Source organism: Carassius gibelio, chromosome B6 (assembly GCF_023724105.1).
Source record: "Carassius gibelio isolate Cgi1373 ecotype wild population from Czech Republic chromosome B6, carGib1.2-hapl.c, whole genome shotgun sequence".
Taxonomy (NCBI): Eukaryota; Metazoa; Chordata; class Actinopteri; order Cypriniformes; family Cyprinidae; genus Carassius; species Carassius gibelio.
This window is the reverse complement of record NC_068401.1, coordinates 3,890,011-3,904,384: the sequence shown is the minus strand read 5'-3', so window position 1 is coordinate 3,904,384 and position 14,374 is coordinate 3,890,011. Positions and strand designations below refer to the sequence as shown.

The 14,374-nt window shown below is 35.4% G+C and overlaps 1 protein-coding gene across 1 annotated transcript in view; it reads left to right on the top strand.

The window, feature by feature from the left end:
- The first annotated feature begins 914 nt into the window (after positions 1 to 914).
- LOC127959368 (extended synaptotagmin-1) overlaps positions 915 to 14,374 on the top strand; it is a 25,729-nt gene continuing 12,269 nt past the window's right edge. Inside the window, exons 1-22 of the mRNA XM_052558505.1 lie at positions 915 to 1,572; positions 2,631 to 2,672; positions 4,090 to 4,224; positions 4,912 to 4,985; positions 5,329 to 5,401; positions 5,717 to 5,806; positions 6,392 to 6,447; positions 6,571 to 6,691; positions 7,144 to 7,311; positions 7,540 to 7,622; positions 7,920 to 7,968; positions 8,778 to 8,867; positions 9,103 to 9,198; positions 11,302 to 11,373; positions 11,445 to 11,531; positions 11,666 to 11,815; positions 12,081 to 12,203; positions 12,356 to 12,532; positions 13,580 to 13,665; positions 13,755 to 13,803; positions 13,883 to 13,972; positions 14,055 to 14,150. Of these exons, the coding sequence (XP_052414465.1) occupies positions 1,219 to 1,572; positions 2,631 to 2,672; positions 4,090 to 4,224; positions 4,912 to 4,985; positions 5,329 to 5,401; positions 5,717 to 5,806; positions 6,392 to 6,447; positions 6,571 to 6,691; positions 7,144 to 7,311; positions 7,540 to 7,622; positions 7,920 to 7,968; positions 8,778 to 8,867; positions 9,103 to 9,198; positions 11,302 to 11,373; positions 11,445 to 11,531; positions 11,666 to 11,815; positions 12,081 to 12,203; positions 12,356 to 12,532; positions 13,580 to 13,665; positions 13,755 to 13,803; positions 13,883 to 13,972; positions 14,055 to 14,150 (2,361 nt within the window). The 5' untranslated portion in view covers positions 915 to 1,218. The remainder of the gene's footprint in view (positions 1,573 to 2,630; positions 2,673 to 4,089; positions 4,225 to 4,911; positions 4,986 to 5,328; positions 5,402 to 5,716; positions 5,807 to 6,391; positions 6,448 to 6,570; positions 6,692 to 7,143; positions 7,312 to 7,539; positions 7,623 to 7,919; positions 7,969 to 8,777; positions 8,868 to 9,102; positions 9,199 to 11,301; positions 11,374 to 11,444; positions 11,532 to 11,665; positions 11,816 to 12,080; positions 12,204 to 12,355; positions 12,533 to 13,579; positions 13,666 to 13,754; positions 13,804 to 13,882; positions 13,973 to 14,054; positions 14,151 to 14,374) is intronic.

Sequence of the window (14,374 nt, the reverse complement as noted above, 5' to 3'; positions counted from 1 at the left end):
CAGCCTGAACTCAAAAACCAAGTGTCGAACAAGGGAAAGACTCAGCTAAAATACTCTAACAGAAACAAGGCACAGGTGACCTGGATAACGCTAACAAGAGTAGACAAAGAAGAACAAAGACAGAAGGGAACACAGGGGACCTCTAGAGGCACGGAGACAAACTACAGGAGGTCAAATGCTGACAGTAATAACCTAATAAATATGTTATAAAGTTTAAACTTTTAGAAAATAGTTAGCAATCATGACAATAGATAATTCACAATTGGATGAACAAAGAATCCTATTAGATAAACTGAGTTTTTTTTTTCTATGTTTATAACTTTATTTTTTAAATTAGCAGAAACTGCATTAGATATGTGCTCCTGTAATAATGACTAGTCAAAACTGCATTATAGATATCTTAAACGTAAACTATCACTAGACAGATATGCATTGCATACATCTCATTTTTGTCTAGTCCCAACTGACTTGTTTTTTTACTTTACATATTAGGTTTTACTAATATGATAGATTATTAATTAGAATTTCTTTAGGATTTGTTTTTAGGCAAGTGATTCTAACTAGCCAAAATGTAATCAGATACATAAACCATAAAATATAACTTATTTCATTAGATATCTTATATGCAAATGAATACATCATGAATATATATATATATATATCCCAGATACCTTGTATTAGATTTGACTAGTCAAACGTTAATAAATCTATCTACTTTCATTCCATTATGATGTATTTAGTGACTAGAACTTGTCAGAATTGCTTTACATGTACTTTAAATCAGATTTTGTCTAGTCAGAGCTGACTCATGAGATGTAAAGCTAGAAGCTTTAAAGGAAGAAATTGCCTTCTGCAGCTTCCAACAAAGTTTTCGCCCCTTTTTACTCAACTGCGTCGTTTTTCTGTGGGCGTGGATCCGCCTAAATAACGGTGCAGGCCACACTTCAGGGTTTTCAGACAGAGACGCTGCAAGAAAGAAAAACACCGTCATGCCAGAAGGGTAAAAGCGGCGAGGTGGTCATTTTCGCTTTCTCGAATTGACTTATTGATCCGCAGTGATAGAGCACGTCCGAGTCATCTGCAGTCTCTCCCTGAAGTCCATGCGCGAATAAAACCTTCGACTTTAAATCACAGCATATGTTGAAATTGAGTTGCGCGATCGCTTTGTAATCTTACCTCGACTTTGGAAAACATTTGCGTACAAACCAACAGACCACAATGTCGCACGTTGATCCAGGACCGAAAAATGACTCGGACACGGAACAGAAGACAGAACCAGCCCAGGACACTTCATCAGGAGAAATGGACGTCCCTAAAACTAAACTACTTGATCCCAAGGCAATCTTGTGGACTTTTGGCAAATGTCTCACTGCCTTTTTGCCCGTTTACCTGGCGGGTTACTATCGGGTGAGCACTAGTTTAGTGGCGTTTGGGATGATGGTTTACGCAGGATGGAAACACACTCGTGAAGCGAAGGAGGCGAGACTGAAGTCCGCTGTACAGTTAGTCAACGAAGAACAAGAATACATATCCTCCAAATCATTTAGAAGTAGAAGAGACCTGCCTTCTTGGGTAAGAATGCACAGAAGTGTGTCTTTTGTTATTCTTGAATAAAATACTTCATTGTTAATAATGCACAACATCTGAATAAATCTACACGCATTCATGCAAGTGAAACACACAATGTGTTAATCTAAAATATTTTTATGGCTACAAACAACGGAAAAGAGTGGTGATGAGATGTCCGAATCGCGAATGATTTGTTCTTTTGAATCTGTTCATTTAAATGATTCAGATTCATACGGCGTTTGAAGTCGCTCTGCTTCAAATGTTAAGCAGCATAGAAGGAAAACTGAGGAGAATGACATAAAAAATCAGTTTGACGCTACCTAGTCAAGAGCATAATAAAAAAAAACGGTCGTATTTAACAGAACAACCTCTTTTGCTGTTAAAAAAATTGCTTTGCGTAAGTAGTCACTCAAAAGAATCGGTCACGGTGAATCATTTTTTGAACCACTTCATTGAAACAAAACGTTCGAACGAATCGATTCGTGCTGGTAAAGAGAAGGAGTGGTCTGCAGATTTAGAGGACATTATTCGAGCTGATGGTGGCGCTGTGTTGGTGGTGTGCTGCATACTTGGCACAATGCCCAATCGCCCAAACCTTTCTGAATAGGCCTACATTGTTGCTTTGTCATCTCCTCCACATGTGCACAGTAGATGCTTCCATAAAAGAGTTTATTCTATATTTGGTCATGTCTCATGGCTGTCATGTCACGTATTGAAACAAGCTATGCATATAATTCAATGGGGAAAAAAAGGTGTGAAATGCATTTAAATAAAACAAAACATTTACGCATTCATCCATTCCATTTTTAATAGGGACATTAATTTTATCCAGTTTTTTTTTGACACTGCAAATAGTATATGTTATTGTTATTTAAGAAAGAAATGATGAAATTAAAGGAAGAACGTTCATGGTAGACTTAGGTGGTTGTATGTGCAGTTTTTTCTTCTTTAAAACCACATCCTCTGTTGAAGATTGTTGTAGTGACACTTTGAAGCTCGTATGCATTTACAATTTTTGCGTCTAGAAAGCTGTGACATTTTTTTTCCTTTATTTTTTTTAGGTCAGTTTTCCAGATGTGGAGAAGGTTGAATGGCTAAACAAGGTAAATCAGCAAAGATTTTGGTTGACATCTGTTCAATGAGATGCCACATGTAAAATGAAAAGCCTGTTATCCCATGAATTCCTGAACTGTGTCTTTAAACCGCACCCAACCCATCCGTATGACCCTCCCTTACATCACAGCAGCTGCCTGTGACCACACACACATACACACACACACACACATACACATCTTGTGAACTATATGCTATTATTACATATCCATTCTTAACTAAACGCTAATTCAACCAACATATTATCATGCCTTTGAATTAGTAGGTCAGATGCATTGCACGTTTTTTCCATGAAATAAATAATAATTTAAATTGAACTTAATTTAATTAAAATCAATAATAATTTAAATAAAATAATTTTCATTATATAATTTTTAATGTCCTTTTGCATCTCCAAATCTGTTGCAAGAACAATAATAAACAATAATAATAATAATATAATTGATTCACTCTGTATGCAACTCCGAGTGCTTCACAATAAAAAATAATCCCAATAAGCACCAAAATACCATATTAATATTGCTTACAATTAAAGATAAAGGCCTTCTTATAATGATAATAAAATATCAAATGAAAAACAAAAAAATGGTAATTGAACCCAAGTGTTAATAAAAAAAAAGACAACATAATGCAAATATACATGCATAATGCTAAAAGATACATTGTTAACTTTCTTAAAAAATTTTTATTAATGGTATATTTATGCAAAATAAAGTTTGGTAATTTACATAAAAAAATGGTTTTGGGGTTGAAATTAAGTTTTCTTCTTGAGATTCACTCACTGAAAGACAGAAACAAGTAGGAGCATATATAGATATATCCCTTTCTAAATTCTTTATAGCATTTGTCCTTCTTTGCAATGAAGCTCAGCCCATTCCAGTTGTAGTCTGGTGTAAAAATCTGATTTTTAGGCCTGGCGCTCTTTATCAGTGATTCACGAGGCAGACATTTTACACTGGCATTCATCCCAGCCCCCATGCTCATGGGGTCTGTGCATGAGTCACAGTGCTATTTCTAAAACCTGTGGTTTGTTCATGCATTGAACAATCCAAAAAACACCCTGGCAACTGGTGCTTTAGCTTCTGTTATCACGCTTCCCCTCCGCAAACAACCACAGGTCACTATAGTAACAAGGCAAACACAAATGGCTCGGTGTAAACAGCTGCAAGCAGAGCAGAGAACAGTTATCAGTTATACACGCTTTAACGGAACATTCCATTTGATCTTTTTTCAAACATAATGAGAATGTTGCTTTCGAATGTTCTCAAAAAATCTGAAACGGTTGTTAAAAAAAATTAAATAAAATAAAAACATTCCATGACCAATGTGTCATCAGAAAAAAAAAGACATGCTCTGACATCAAATATGACCCACTCTTACTCTTCCTCTTCCTGTCTGTTTTTCAAGGTTATCCAGCAGGCCTGGCCATATATTGGTCAGTATTTAGAGAAGCTGCTGACGGAAACCATTGCTCCTTCCATCCGCGGCTCCAGCTCTCATCTGCAGACGCTCAGCTTCACGAAGGTCGACTTTGGTGCCAAGGTCATACATTGCACACTCTCTCTCTCACTGCTACACAAGTAATAATATTCCAGTGCAACATTCTCACACATCTCAATCCACCGCAGTGCACTCAAACATGTCAGAACAAGCATTCTGTATAAATAAATGCTCTTGAGAATGTTATCAGGCTCTGATGCCTCATGGCAAACTTCCTGTTGAGACAAGAGTGATATGTTGATGTTAAAAGGATTAAAAAAATAAATGATAAGACTGTGAAATTGTATATTTTGCTGCACTATATCTTGCTCATTAACCTAGCTAACAGAATTATGATGTTGATGAAAAGTTATTTATGGTACCATCAACATTTAAACTAAATGGAGTACATGATTTTATAATAAAGACGATCAAAATGAAACACTGCATGTAATATGACAATTAACAAGTTTACAGAGAACCTTAAACCTGGGTATGTGTTTCTGAATTATTAAAATATTAATTCCCAGGTGCATCAAGTAAATATTCTATATCTGATGTTTGGGAATCCCTTTAGTTAATAAATTAAAAGTTCGAATATTAACTTAAAATCATAGGTGGCATTGATTTTGGAATACCGGAAATATTCTATTATACGATTATAGAATGATATCCATATTTATCAGTTTTGCTTGATATTACAGTATTGCTTTTTACATTTTAATTCTGAAACTTTCTTTCATTTTACAGCCGATGAAGGTGGTTGGAGTGAAGGCCCATTCAGAAAACAAGAAAGGTCAAATTCTGCTTGACGTTTACATCAGGTGACCTACATCTACATTTGAGATTCTCTGCATAAATGAGCTCCTGTAATGAGTGAATTGTCTGTTGTCTCTCAGGGAGTGATTCAGAACTCTTGTGTACTGGATATTGTGTCTGTATTTCACAAGCTGACAAAACAAGACTGTCAAACTGCTGCCTGACTGAGTTTATCCAGAGCAAAACTGAGAGTGCATGCTACTGAAAGCCTCAGTTTCAGTTCATTTTAGTTTAGTGTTCAGTTGGCTGGGACCAATTCGGCAGAAATTTAAGATCATTCAAATCCTTAAAAGAGTTCTCATTTATTTGAAAGGGGTTAAACGTTTGCTCTCTGCCGTCTCTTCTCAGTTACGTGGGGGATGTTGAGATAAACGTGGAGGTGAAGAGGTATTTCTGCAAGGCTGGTGTGAAGGGAATACAGGTGAGATTCTGCGTTTGTGACGGTCCCAATTAATAAATGAATGAATTTCATTTTATTTACACCGTGTCTACACCGGACGTGACAGTTGTCGCTCCGCCCCGCAACAGCTCTACACTGGATGCGGCAAAGCGACTGTTAAAAATCTCTTGAAATTTGTGTCACTCAGTACATCATGAATAGAACGTTTTCTGTCTGGGATTTCGCATCCAGTGTAGACAGCATAATGAGTTGTATAGTGTTTTGTCGTGTCGCGCTGCTCGCATCCGGTGTAGATGTGGTATAAGAGAGTTTATTTCATTTTCGTTGTTCTCTCAGCTTCATGGAATGATGCGTGTGATTTTGGAGCCGCTGATCGGTGACGTCCCTATCGTGGGAGCTGTGACCATGTTCTTCATTCAAAGACCTGTAAGTTCTGTATATAATAAAAGTTATTCAGTGGTTCTATGGCTGCATATTGTTCTTGTGTTGACTAGATTGTTCTATAGATATTAAAATGTTGTTGCATGATATTATGGGTTTTTCAAAAATAGTAGTTACGTTACGGGTAAACCCAAACTTGGGTATGTAAACCATAAAATCACAATAAATATACATATTTTTTCAAATAAACATGATTAAGCCAATCATTTTGGTTTACCTATTTGTCAATTGTCATGTGACCATTTACCAACATCAGAGTAGCATGCAAATGTGTTGTTCAAAATCTCAGGTGGTACTTCAAGTAAATATTTTATGTTTGGAAACGATTTTACACAGTTTTCAGTAGCACTTTATTTTACAATATGTGCATTGAAATAAACTGGGTAATATAAGGTAACCGCATGGGTTAAGATTAGGTTTAGAGGCAGGTTCTGGTTTAATACCTAGTTAGTTCCCAGTTATTGTATTTACTAAAATAAGTACATAGTATGTTCATGCAGAACAGGACTGTAAATAGTGCTACCCAATTTTACTTAACATTTTTGGATTCTTCTTACTTTTTTTTGTTAGAAACTGACCATCAACTGGACTGGTTTGACCAATCTGCTGGACATTCCAGGACTCAAGTGAGTTACAGAGACTCATCACAGATACACAATAAGATGTTACTGGGTTCAGTGCACTCACTGTCCTGGGATGTTCCTCTCTGAATCTATTTCACACCTTCTGTGTCTGGTTCTTTCTCTCAGTGTGATGTCAGATACTATGATCATGGATGCGATTGCTTCATTCCTGGTTTTGCCCAATCGTCTTACTGTTCCTCTAGTGGCAAACCTACATGTGGCACAGCTGCGGTGCCCTTTACCCAGGGTAACACACCCACACACGCACACACACACACACACACACACACACACACACACACACACACCCATACACACATTAGAATCAACATTCAAAGCAATAACACTCAAATAAATAATACTTTGTTTTTTGCAATTGAAATGTAAACTAGTGTTCAATTGTTTGGGCCAACCAAGCCTGCATTAATTTTTTCAAATATAGTAAAAACAGTAATATTGTTTAATATTATTACAATTTAAAATCACTTAAAAAAAAAAAAAATATATATATATATATATATATATATATATATATTTTTTTTTAATTTAGTGATGGTAAAGCATAATTTCTCTAGTCTTCAGCGTCACTTAATTCTTCAGAAATCATTCTAATATGCTGATTTGATGTAAAAAAAAAAAAAAAAAAAAAAAACCTTTCTCTGCCCTGCGATCTCATTCTGTGCATCCTCCTTTATGAAGGGTGTTGTGCGCATTCACCTGGTGGAGGCTGATGGTCTGGCTTCGAAGGATAACAGTGTTGTAGCGGGTATGTCTGACCCGTATGCCCTGCTCAGAGTTGGCCCGCAAACCTTTAAATCCCGCCATCTGGACAATACGCTCAGTCCCAAATGGGATGAAATGTATGAGGTGGGTGTTAAAATGACGGCGCATTATAATAAGAGCAAAAAAGCATTAAGCCATTTGATATCAATGTATGTTGTGAATGTGATAAACATCTTATTCTCATGTTTATCTGTGTCTTTCAGCTCAAATGTAAAGCCATTTCTGCCACATTCTGTCTTTGATTACTCATGCTGTTACTGTAGGTCTGTTTGGTGTTTCATGCATGCATGTGTGTGTGTGTGTGTCTGTCAGGTCATCGTTCATGAGGTGCCTGGTCAGGAGCTAGAGGTGGAAGTGTTTGATAAAGATCCCGATCAAGATGATTTCCTGGGCAGGTACCATATCACCGTCTCTCCGTCTCTCATTTCTGCTTTGAAAGGGGTCATATCTTACTTTTTGTTACAATTTTGTTTTCCCTGAAGTTCATGCAGCTAAAACTTTTTCTAAAAGTAGTTTTGCCTCATGATATGACCTCTTTTAAATGGATCTGTTGCAGATTTTCATTTTCTAAACATTAATTCATACTGTCCTACAACTATAAACTATCATAACCATAAACTCACTTTTGTTTTTTGCTGATCTCGCACTACTCTCATCTTTGCATTGATTCTCTTTATTTCACTTATGCACAGAACAAAATTAGACTTGGGGATCGTGAAGAAATCTAAAATAGTGGATGAGGTGAGAAAGTTTATTAATATTCCAGTGCGCTGTTTTCTCCTATGTGTGTTTGCAAGTCTATGCATAACTTTCAGCACATGATTTTATAATAATAAACCAATTTGTTACAAAGCACTAAAATCATAACTCATGTTTTGTATAATGGAGTTATTATTGTTTATGAATAGGATTATCACAAGGATGAATGCTTGATTCTGATTGGTCCATTATGGCATTCTCCAGTCAAATATTGTAATGATGAGAAACTTTTATTTACTGATTTTGCAGTTTTATGAGTAACTAAAACTAAAAGTTCTCGGGTAATTGATCTGAATCAGCAGGAATAAATCTGAATATAAACTAAACTGTATAAAACTTGAACATTTTGACTTGGAATGAAGTTAAAGTAGAAGTAATTACAAAAACTACAACTGAAAAAAAAATATATATAAAGCACACAACACATTTACAAAAACTTGAATTATAAAAACAAATTAAAATAAAAGCTAATTAAAAGTATTAATGAATACTATAATGGTAAATAAATAACACTGATCTCATACCACTCTTTCTTACTTAATAAAACCTTTTTATCTGAAAGTAGGATTTATTTATGTATTTGGTAAGTTGTTGTGTAATCTGTACATTATTGCAAAATAAATCCTGACAAGGTGATCTGGGCCCTAATTTCAGCAAAGGGAGTCTTGTATTTTGTTAACAATTACGACCAGCTTATTTATCGAACACTGATGTCTTTTTTTCATGATATCAGTCATAAGTTTGTTGTAGGCTCTCTCAATGGTAATTCTGTATTAATGTCTCTTTCTCAGTGGTTCACGTTGAAGGACACCCCTACAGGACGGGTTCATCTCAGACTGGAGTGGCTGACACTAGAAACTGACACAGGACGACTGGAAGAGGTCTTGAAACACTGCACACACACACACACACACACACAACACTGGGTGTAGTCTGTTCAGCACACATGCAAACAGTGTGTTTGTCTACTCTACCCATTAACCAATCCCAGGAAACTTCAAATGTGTTTAGAGATCGAAAGCTTGCTTTGCACACTTGGCAAACAGAATTTCTTGCAGTTGTTATGCTCCTCCCTACTTTGCCCTCAATTATTTGTTCTCTCTCTCTCTCTCTCAGGTTCTGAAGAGAAATGAAAGTGTGGTGAGTAAAACAGCAAAGCCGCCCTCAGCAGCCATCTTGGTAGTGTATCTGGACAAGGCTGAGGCACTTCCTGTGAGTAATACTCTCACATCCTCTTCCTGCTTCACAAACCACACACACTATAGTTTGGGCACAAAATTGTCCTCACAGACACGTGTGTTAAATCTGGCTAGAACCTGCTTTTGTGGACATTTTGGCATGTCATTGATTGGAAAAAAATAAATAAAACAAAATAAAAAATTGGAAGTAAAAATTAGCTTTAAATGAAATAAAATAGTAATGCTTTTGTATTTAGCTTTATATGACAACAACTGAAGTTTAAGAATACATATTTATGATCAAAAATGCAATAAAAACAGTAACATTATTAAATATTTGTATAATTTCAAATAACAATTTTTATATTTTAGTTTACTTTAATATGTTATTTATTCCTGTGATGCAAAGCTGAATTTTCAGGATCATTTCTCCAGTTCTCAGTGTTACAATATTCTTCAGAAATCATTCAAATGTGTTGATTTGATGGTCAAGAAACATTTCTAATGATCACCGCTGAAAGCAGTTCAAAACTGCTTCATATTTTTGTAAAAACCATGATGAATACAAAGCTCAAAAGAACAGAACTGACAATTTTATGTTAGAAATGTCACTTTTTGATCAGTTTATTGTATCTTTGCCAAATAAAATAAAGAAATATATGTAGAGTTAGTTGCTAGAAAACATCATTAGCGCAGTATAACCAACAATAGAGGTACAAGGAAAGCCCCACCATGATTACAAAAACAAATGTGTGTGTGTGTGTGTGTGTGTGTGTGTGTGTGTGTGTGTGTGTGTGTGTGTGTGTGTGTGTGTGTGTGTGTGCGTGCCTCTGGTTACCCACAACCTGCCATTTCCCTTCTGGGAGACTGGCAGACGCCCAACTCTGAAACTATGAAGTGTAACTCTAGATTATATAACTTCACTTATTCGCCTCACAGCCTGACAGAGCACTTTGTGAAAGCACTTGTTCTGTTCCACACATCCAGAATGTTTGACCAGAAGTGCAAAGGCAAAAGAGTTTACTTAGAGGAGCACACTGACACTTAAAACACTTGAAACAAGTACGCACTTGCATCGAGTGAACATCCCCAAGCGCCCAAGCTTACAGTGCTCTGGTCTGGAGGATTTCAAAGGAATGTTCTGGCTTCTTTTTCTGTTGAATGATGTCAGTGATCACAGATTATAGTTTAGACTCGTTTCTGGGCTCTCAAGCAGACCTTGTGTTTGCAGTAATGCACTCATTGTGTAATGAAAGTCTGTGGGGATTTACTCTGGGAGAAAAGTAAAAAGCTGCACCTGAAATCATGTACTGTCAGCATATGTACTGCATTTGACAAAAAAGTTAATTCTTGAGCACCGATAAAGTGCAGTTTATCATGTTTGCATTCATAGCATCAATATAGTAGTATATCAAAATAAAATATGATTACTGGATATTTGCACATGCTACTTATTTGGCATACTGCTTTTCTCATGATGTTCAGAGGAAAATGTACAGTACTTTGATTATGCAACCATACTATTGATACGTTCAAAAGTTTGAACGTAAGATTTTTAAAAAGAAATAAATACTTTTATGCATAAAGTTGTTCAAAATGACAGTAAAGCCAGTTACAAGATAAGAACAGATTTCTATTTCTTATGAATTCTGTTCTTTCCAGCAAAGAATACAAAGCAGCGCAACGGTTTTCATCATTGATGATAATAAGAAATGTTTCTTGAGCAGCAAATCAGCATATTAGAATGATTTCTGAAGGATCATGTGACACTGAAGACTGGAGAAATGATGCTGAAAATTCAGCTTTGATCTCAGAAATAAATTACATTTGAACATATATTCAAATAGAAGACAGTTATTTGAAATTATACAAATATTCTACAATATTACTGTTTTTACTGTATTTATGATTAAATAAATGCATTCTTGGTGAACATAAGAGAGTTCATTAATAAAAAAATGAATTAAAAATATTACAGACACTAAACTTGGTGTATATAATCAATTATAACTGTATTTGTGTAAAGTTATATGAATGTGTTGAAGTTAAATCATGAACATTTATAATTATAAAAATATATACAATTAATTTCTTAGTTGTTTTAATTGTATTTGTACCTGTTTCTTCTGATTTTCAGATGAAGAAAGGAAATAAGGATCCCAATCCTATCGTTCAAATCGCAGTGCAAGATGTAACTCGTGACAGCCGGGTAAGACGCACACTTTCTATCCGTATCCCACGTGACCCGCTCTTCTCGCTCACTTCTTTCCCTTCCTCCAGATTTGCTGGAATACAGTGAACCCCCAGTGGGAGGACGCTTTCACTTTCTTCATCAGAGATCCCAGCAAACAGGACATTAACGTGCAGGTATCCTAACATCATCTGCCTGGCCTTATGATCTGTTTACAATCCAACAGCTCTCAGTACTGGTGTAAACAGGGCTCAGATGCCAAGACTGCTAATGCATTCATGTTACTTAGTACGTCTTCCATCTCTTTCAGGTGAAGGATAACGACCGTGTTCAGGTTTTGGGAAGTCTGTCCATTCCTGTTTCCCGTCTTCTCTCTTGTCAAGATCTGAATTTGGATGAGTGGTTCAATCTGGATAATTCTGGTCCAAAAAGCCGCATCCACATTAACACAGTGCTCAGGGTAAATTCAACTGACACATGATGCACAAGCTTGAGTAAACAATTTATTGCAACCTTAAAAACATACGCACTACTGGTTTTCTATTTGAATAATTTTAAGCATTATAAAAATTCACTTTTAATCAATTTAACACATCTTTGCTGAATAAAAGTAATTATTTATTAAAAGAAAACGGCTTAAGAAGTAGTGTATGATGTTGTACAGATTTCAAATCTATTATATTTGTAAAAAGCCTCTCATCCAGTGTTGATGTCATTTCCTGCAGGTGCTCTGGTTGGATGAAGTCGCTGCAGCTGCAGCTGCCTCTCTCCTCTCCAGTGACCCTTTTTCAAAGAGTTCTGCCTCACGTCCACAAAAGACGATGCCCCATTCCAGCTTCGCCTCTGAGGTGTGCAGATCTGATCCATTAGTCAGCACTGTCAATATCTCTATGCTATTAATAATGTATTGTATTAGCCATACGAGTACTGAAATCAGCATCCTTCAATGATCCAGTCGATCATAACAAACCCTTAAATCATCTGCTCTTTGTTCCTGTAGGGGATGCTGCGTGTCCACCTCGTGGAGGGTCAAAATCTGGTCGCGAAGGACAATCTGATGGGTGGGATGGTGAAGGGCAAGAGCGACCCGTACGTCAAGATCCAAGTCGGAGGTGAAACCTTTAAAAGTCAAGTGATCAAGGAGAACCTCAACCCCGTCTGGAACGAGATGTATGAGGTGGGACTGCTGGGAAATACATTTAGAAATCAACTCTAGACACTATGGCTTTATCTGGCTTTTGCTATGCAGTTTTTAGTATGTACGTATATTTTATATTTTTTTTAGCTATACAGTCATTTGACATTAAAGATATGCTGTATACAATCAAAGTCATTTTCATAAAAAAACTTCAATCACAAATATAAAATAACCATATTTATTTCCAAAATGATAACTTGATATGACATATTAAATTAAATGTGCATAAGATATTTATTATATTTATGTTGATTTGTTTTGAAAACGTAATATGGTCATGCAACGTAAATGTGTATTTTTGTATGTTGCATACTGTTCACAATGCAATTCAAGGGCTTCACAAGCGCAAAGAAGGGATTGACACACAAAAAAGAATAAAAAATTATATTAAAATAGTTTAAAATAACACAAGTGTGTGTGTGTGTGTCTATATATATACAGTATATATATATATATATATATATATATATATATATATATATATATATATATATATATATATATATATACAGTATATATATATATATATATATATATATATACTGTATATATATATATATATATATATATATATATATATATATACTGTATATATATATATATATATATATATATATATATATATATATATATACTGTTTACATGCTATTTAAATATAACTAAAACCTTTATTTAAAAATAAATAAATAGTCTGTATACAGTATATACTTCAAATGATGTCCTATTTAAATGTTCAAAACATTTATTCGTGGAACTTTTTTCCTTAATAAATAAAAATAATGCTATATATAATAATAATACTATATATATATAAATGTAAAAAAACATAATGTAACAATTAATTGTTCATGTCTATAATTACATAGAGTATATATTTTGTTTATAAAAATATTAGTCTGCATATAAACTACATGCTATGCAAGTGTTTCTTTTTACTTATTTAAGCTGCAGAATCTTTACCAAATGATTGTTTGAAAGCAAAGCAAAGTCCTTTGAACTTCTTTATTTCCCATTGATATTTTTAAGGTGGTTTTGACGCAGCTTCCTGGTCAGGAGTTGACCTTGGAAGTTTTTGACAGGGACATGGACATGAAAGATGACTTTATGGGCAGGTATGAGGGCTGCTGTCAATATAATCCATAAGAATTCTCAACATGGTTTTGATTTAGCATTATTTAGAGATGTATTGTTTTTCTTTTAGGCTGAAGATGAATCTGAGTGATATAATTAGCTCCGAATACATAAACGAGGTGAGTATTATGTGCATTTGTAGTAATATCTCTAATGATAAGCTGTATTAATATACTGATTCATATGCTTTTGTGTCAGTGGTTTACTCTGAACGATGTTAAGCGTGGCCGTGTTCATTTGGCTCTGGAGTGGCTGCCCACTGTAACACAACCAGAGAAGCTACAGCAGGTGAGCAGAACTGTCTCTGGTCCTCGTTCAGAGTCCGTCTGTGTTGACAATGCATTGATAAATAAACGGATTTATTCTTCAGGTGTTGCAGTACCAGTCAAAGAGCTCGTACCTGAATAAGACAGTGCCGACGGCCGCTCTGCTGTTTGTGTATGTGGAGCGCGCACATGAGCTTCCTGTGAGTATGATATCTCTGTAACCTCTCAGTTGTTGAGAGCCCGTGGAGTCTGGGATCTTCCTGTCTCTCGGATTTTTCTCCTCTTGTAATCTTCCAGTAATCTTGCATGGTTCTCCGCAATATATATATAACTGTGCTCAGATTTGCCAAGAAACAGTGTGCAATCAGAAGAATGAGATCTCAGTATGAAGTCAAACATTTCTCAAATTATCTAACAGCTGCTA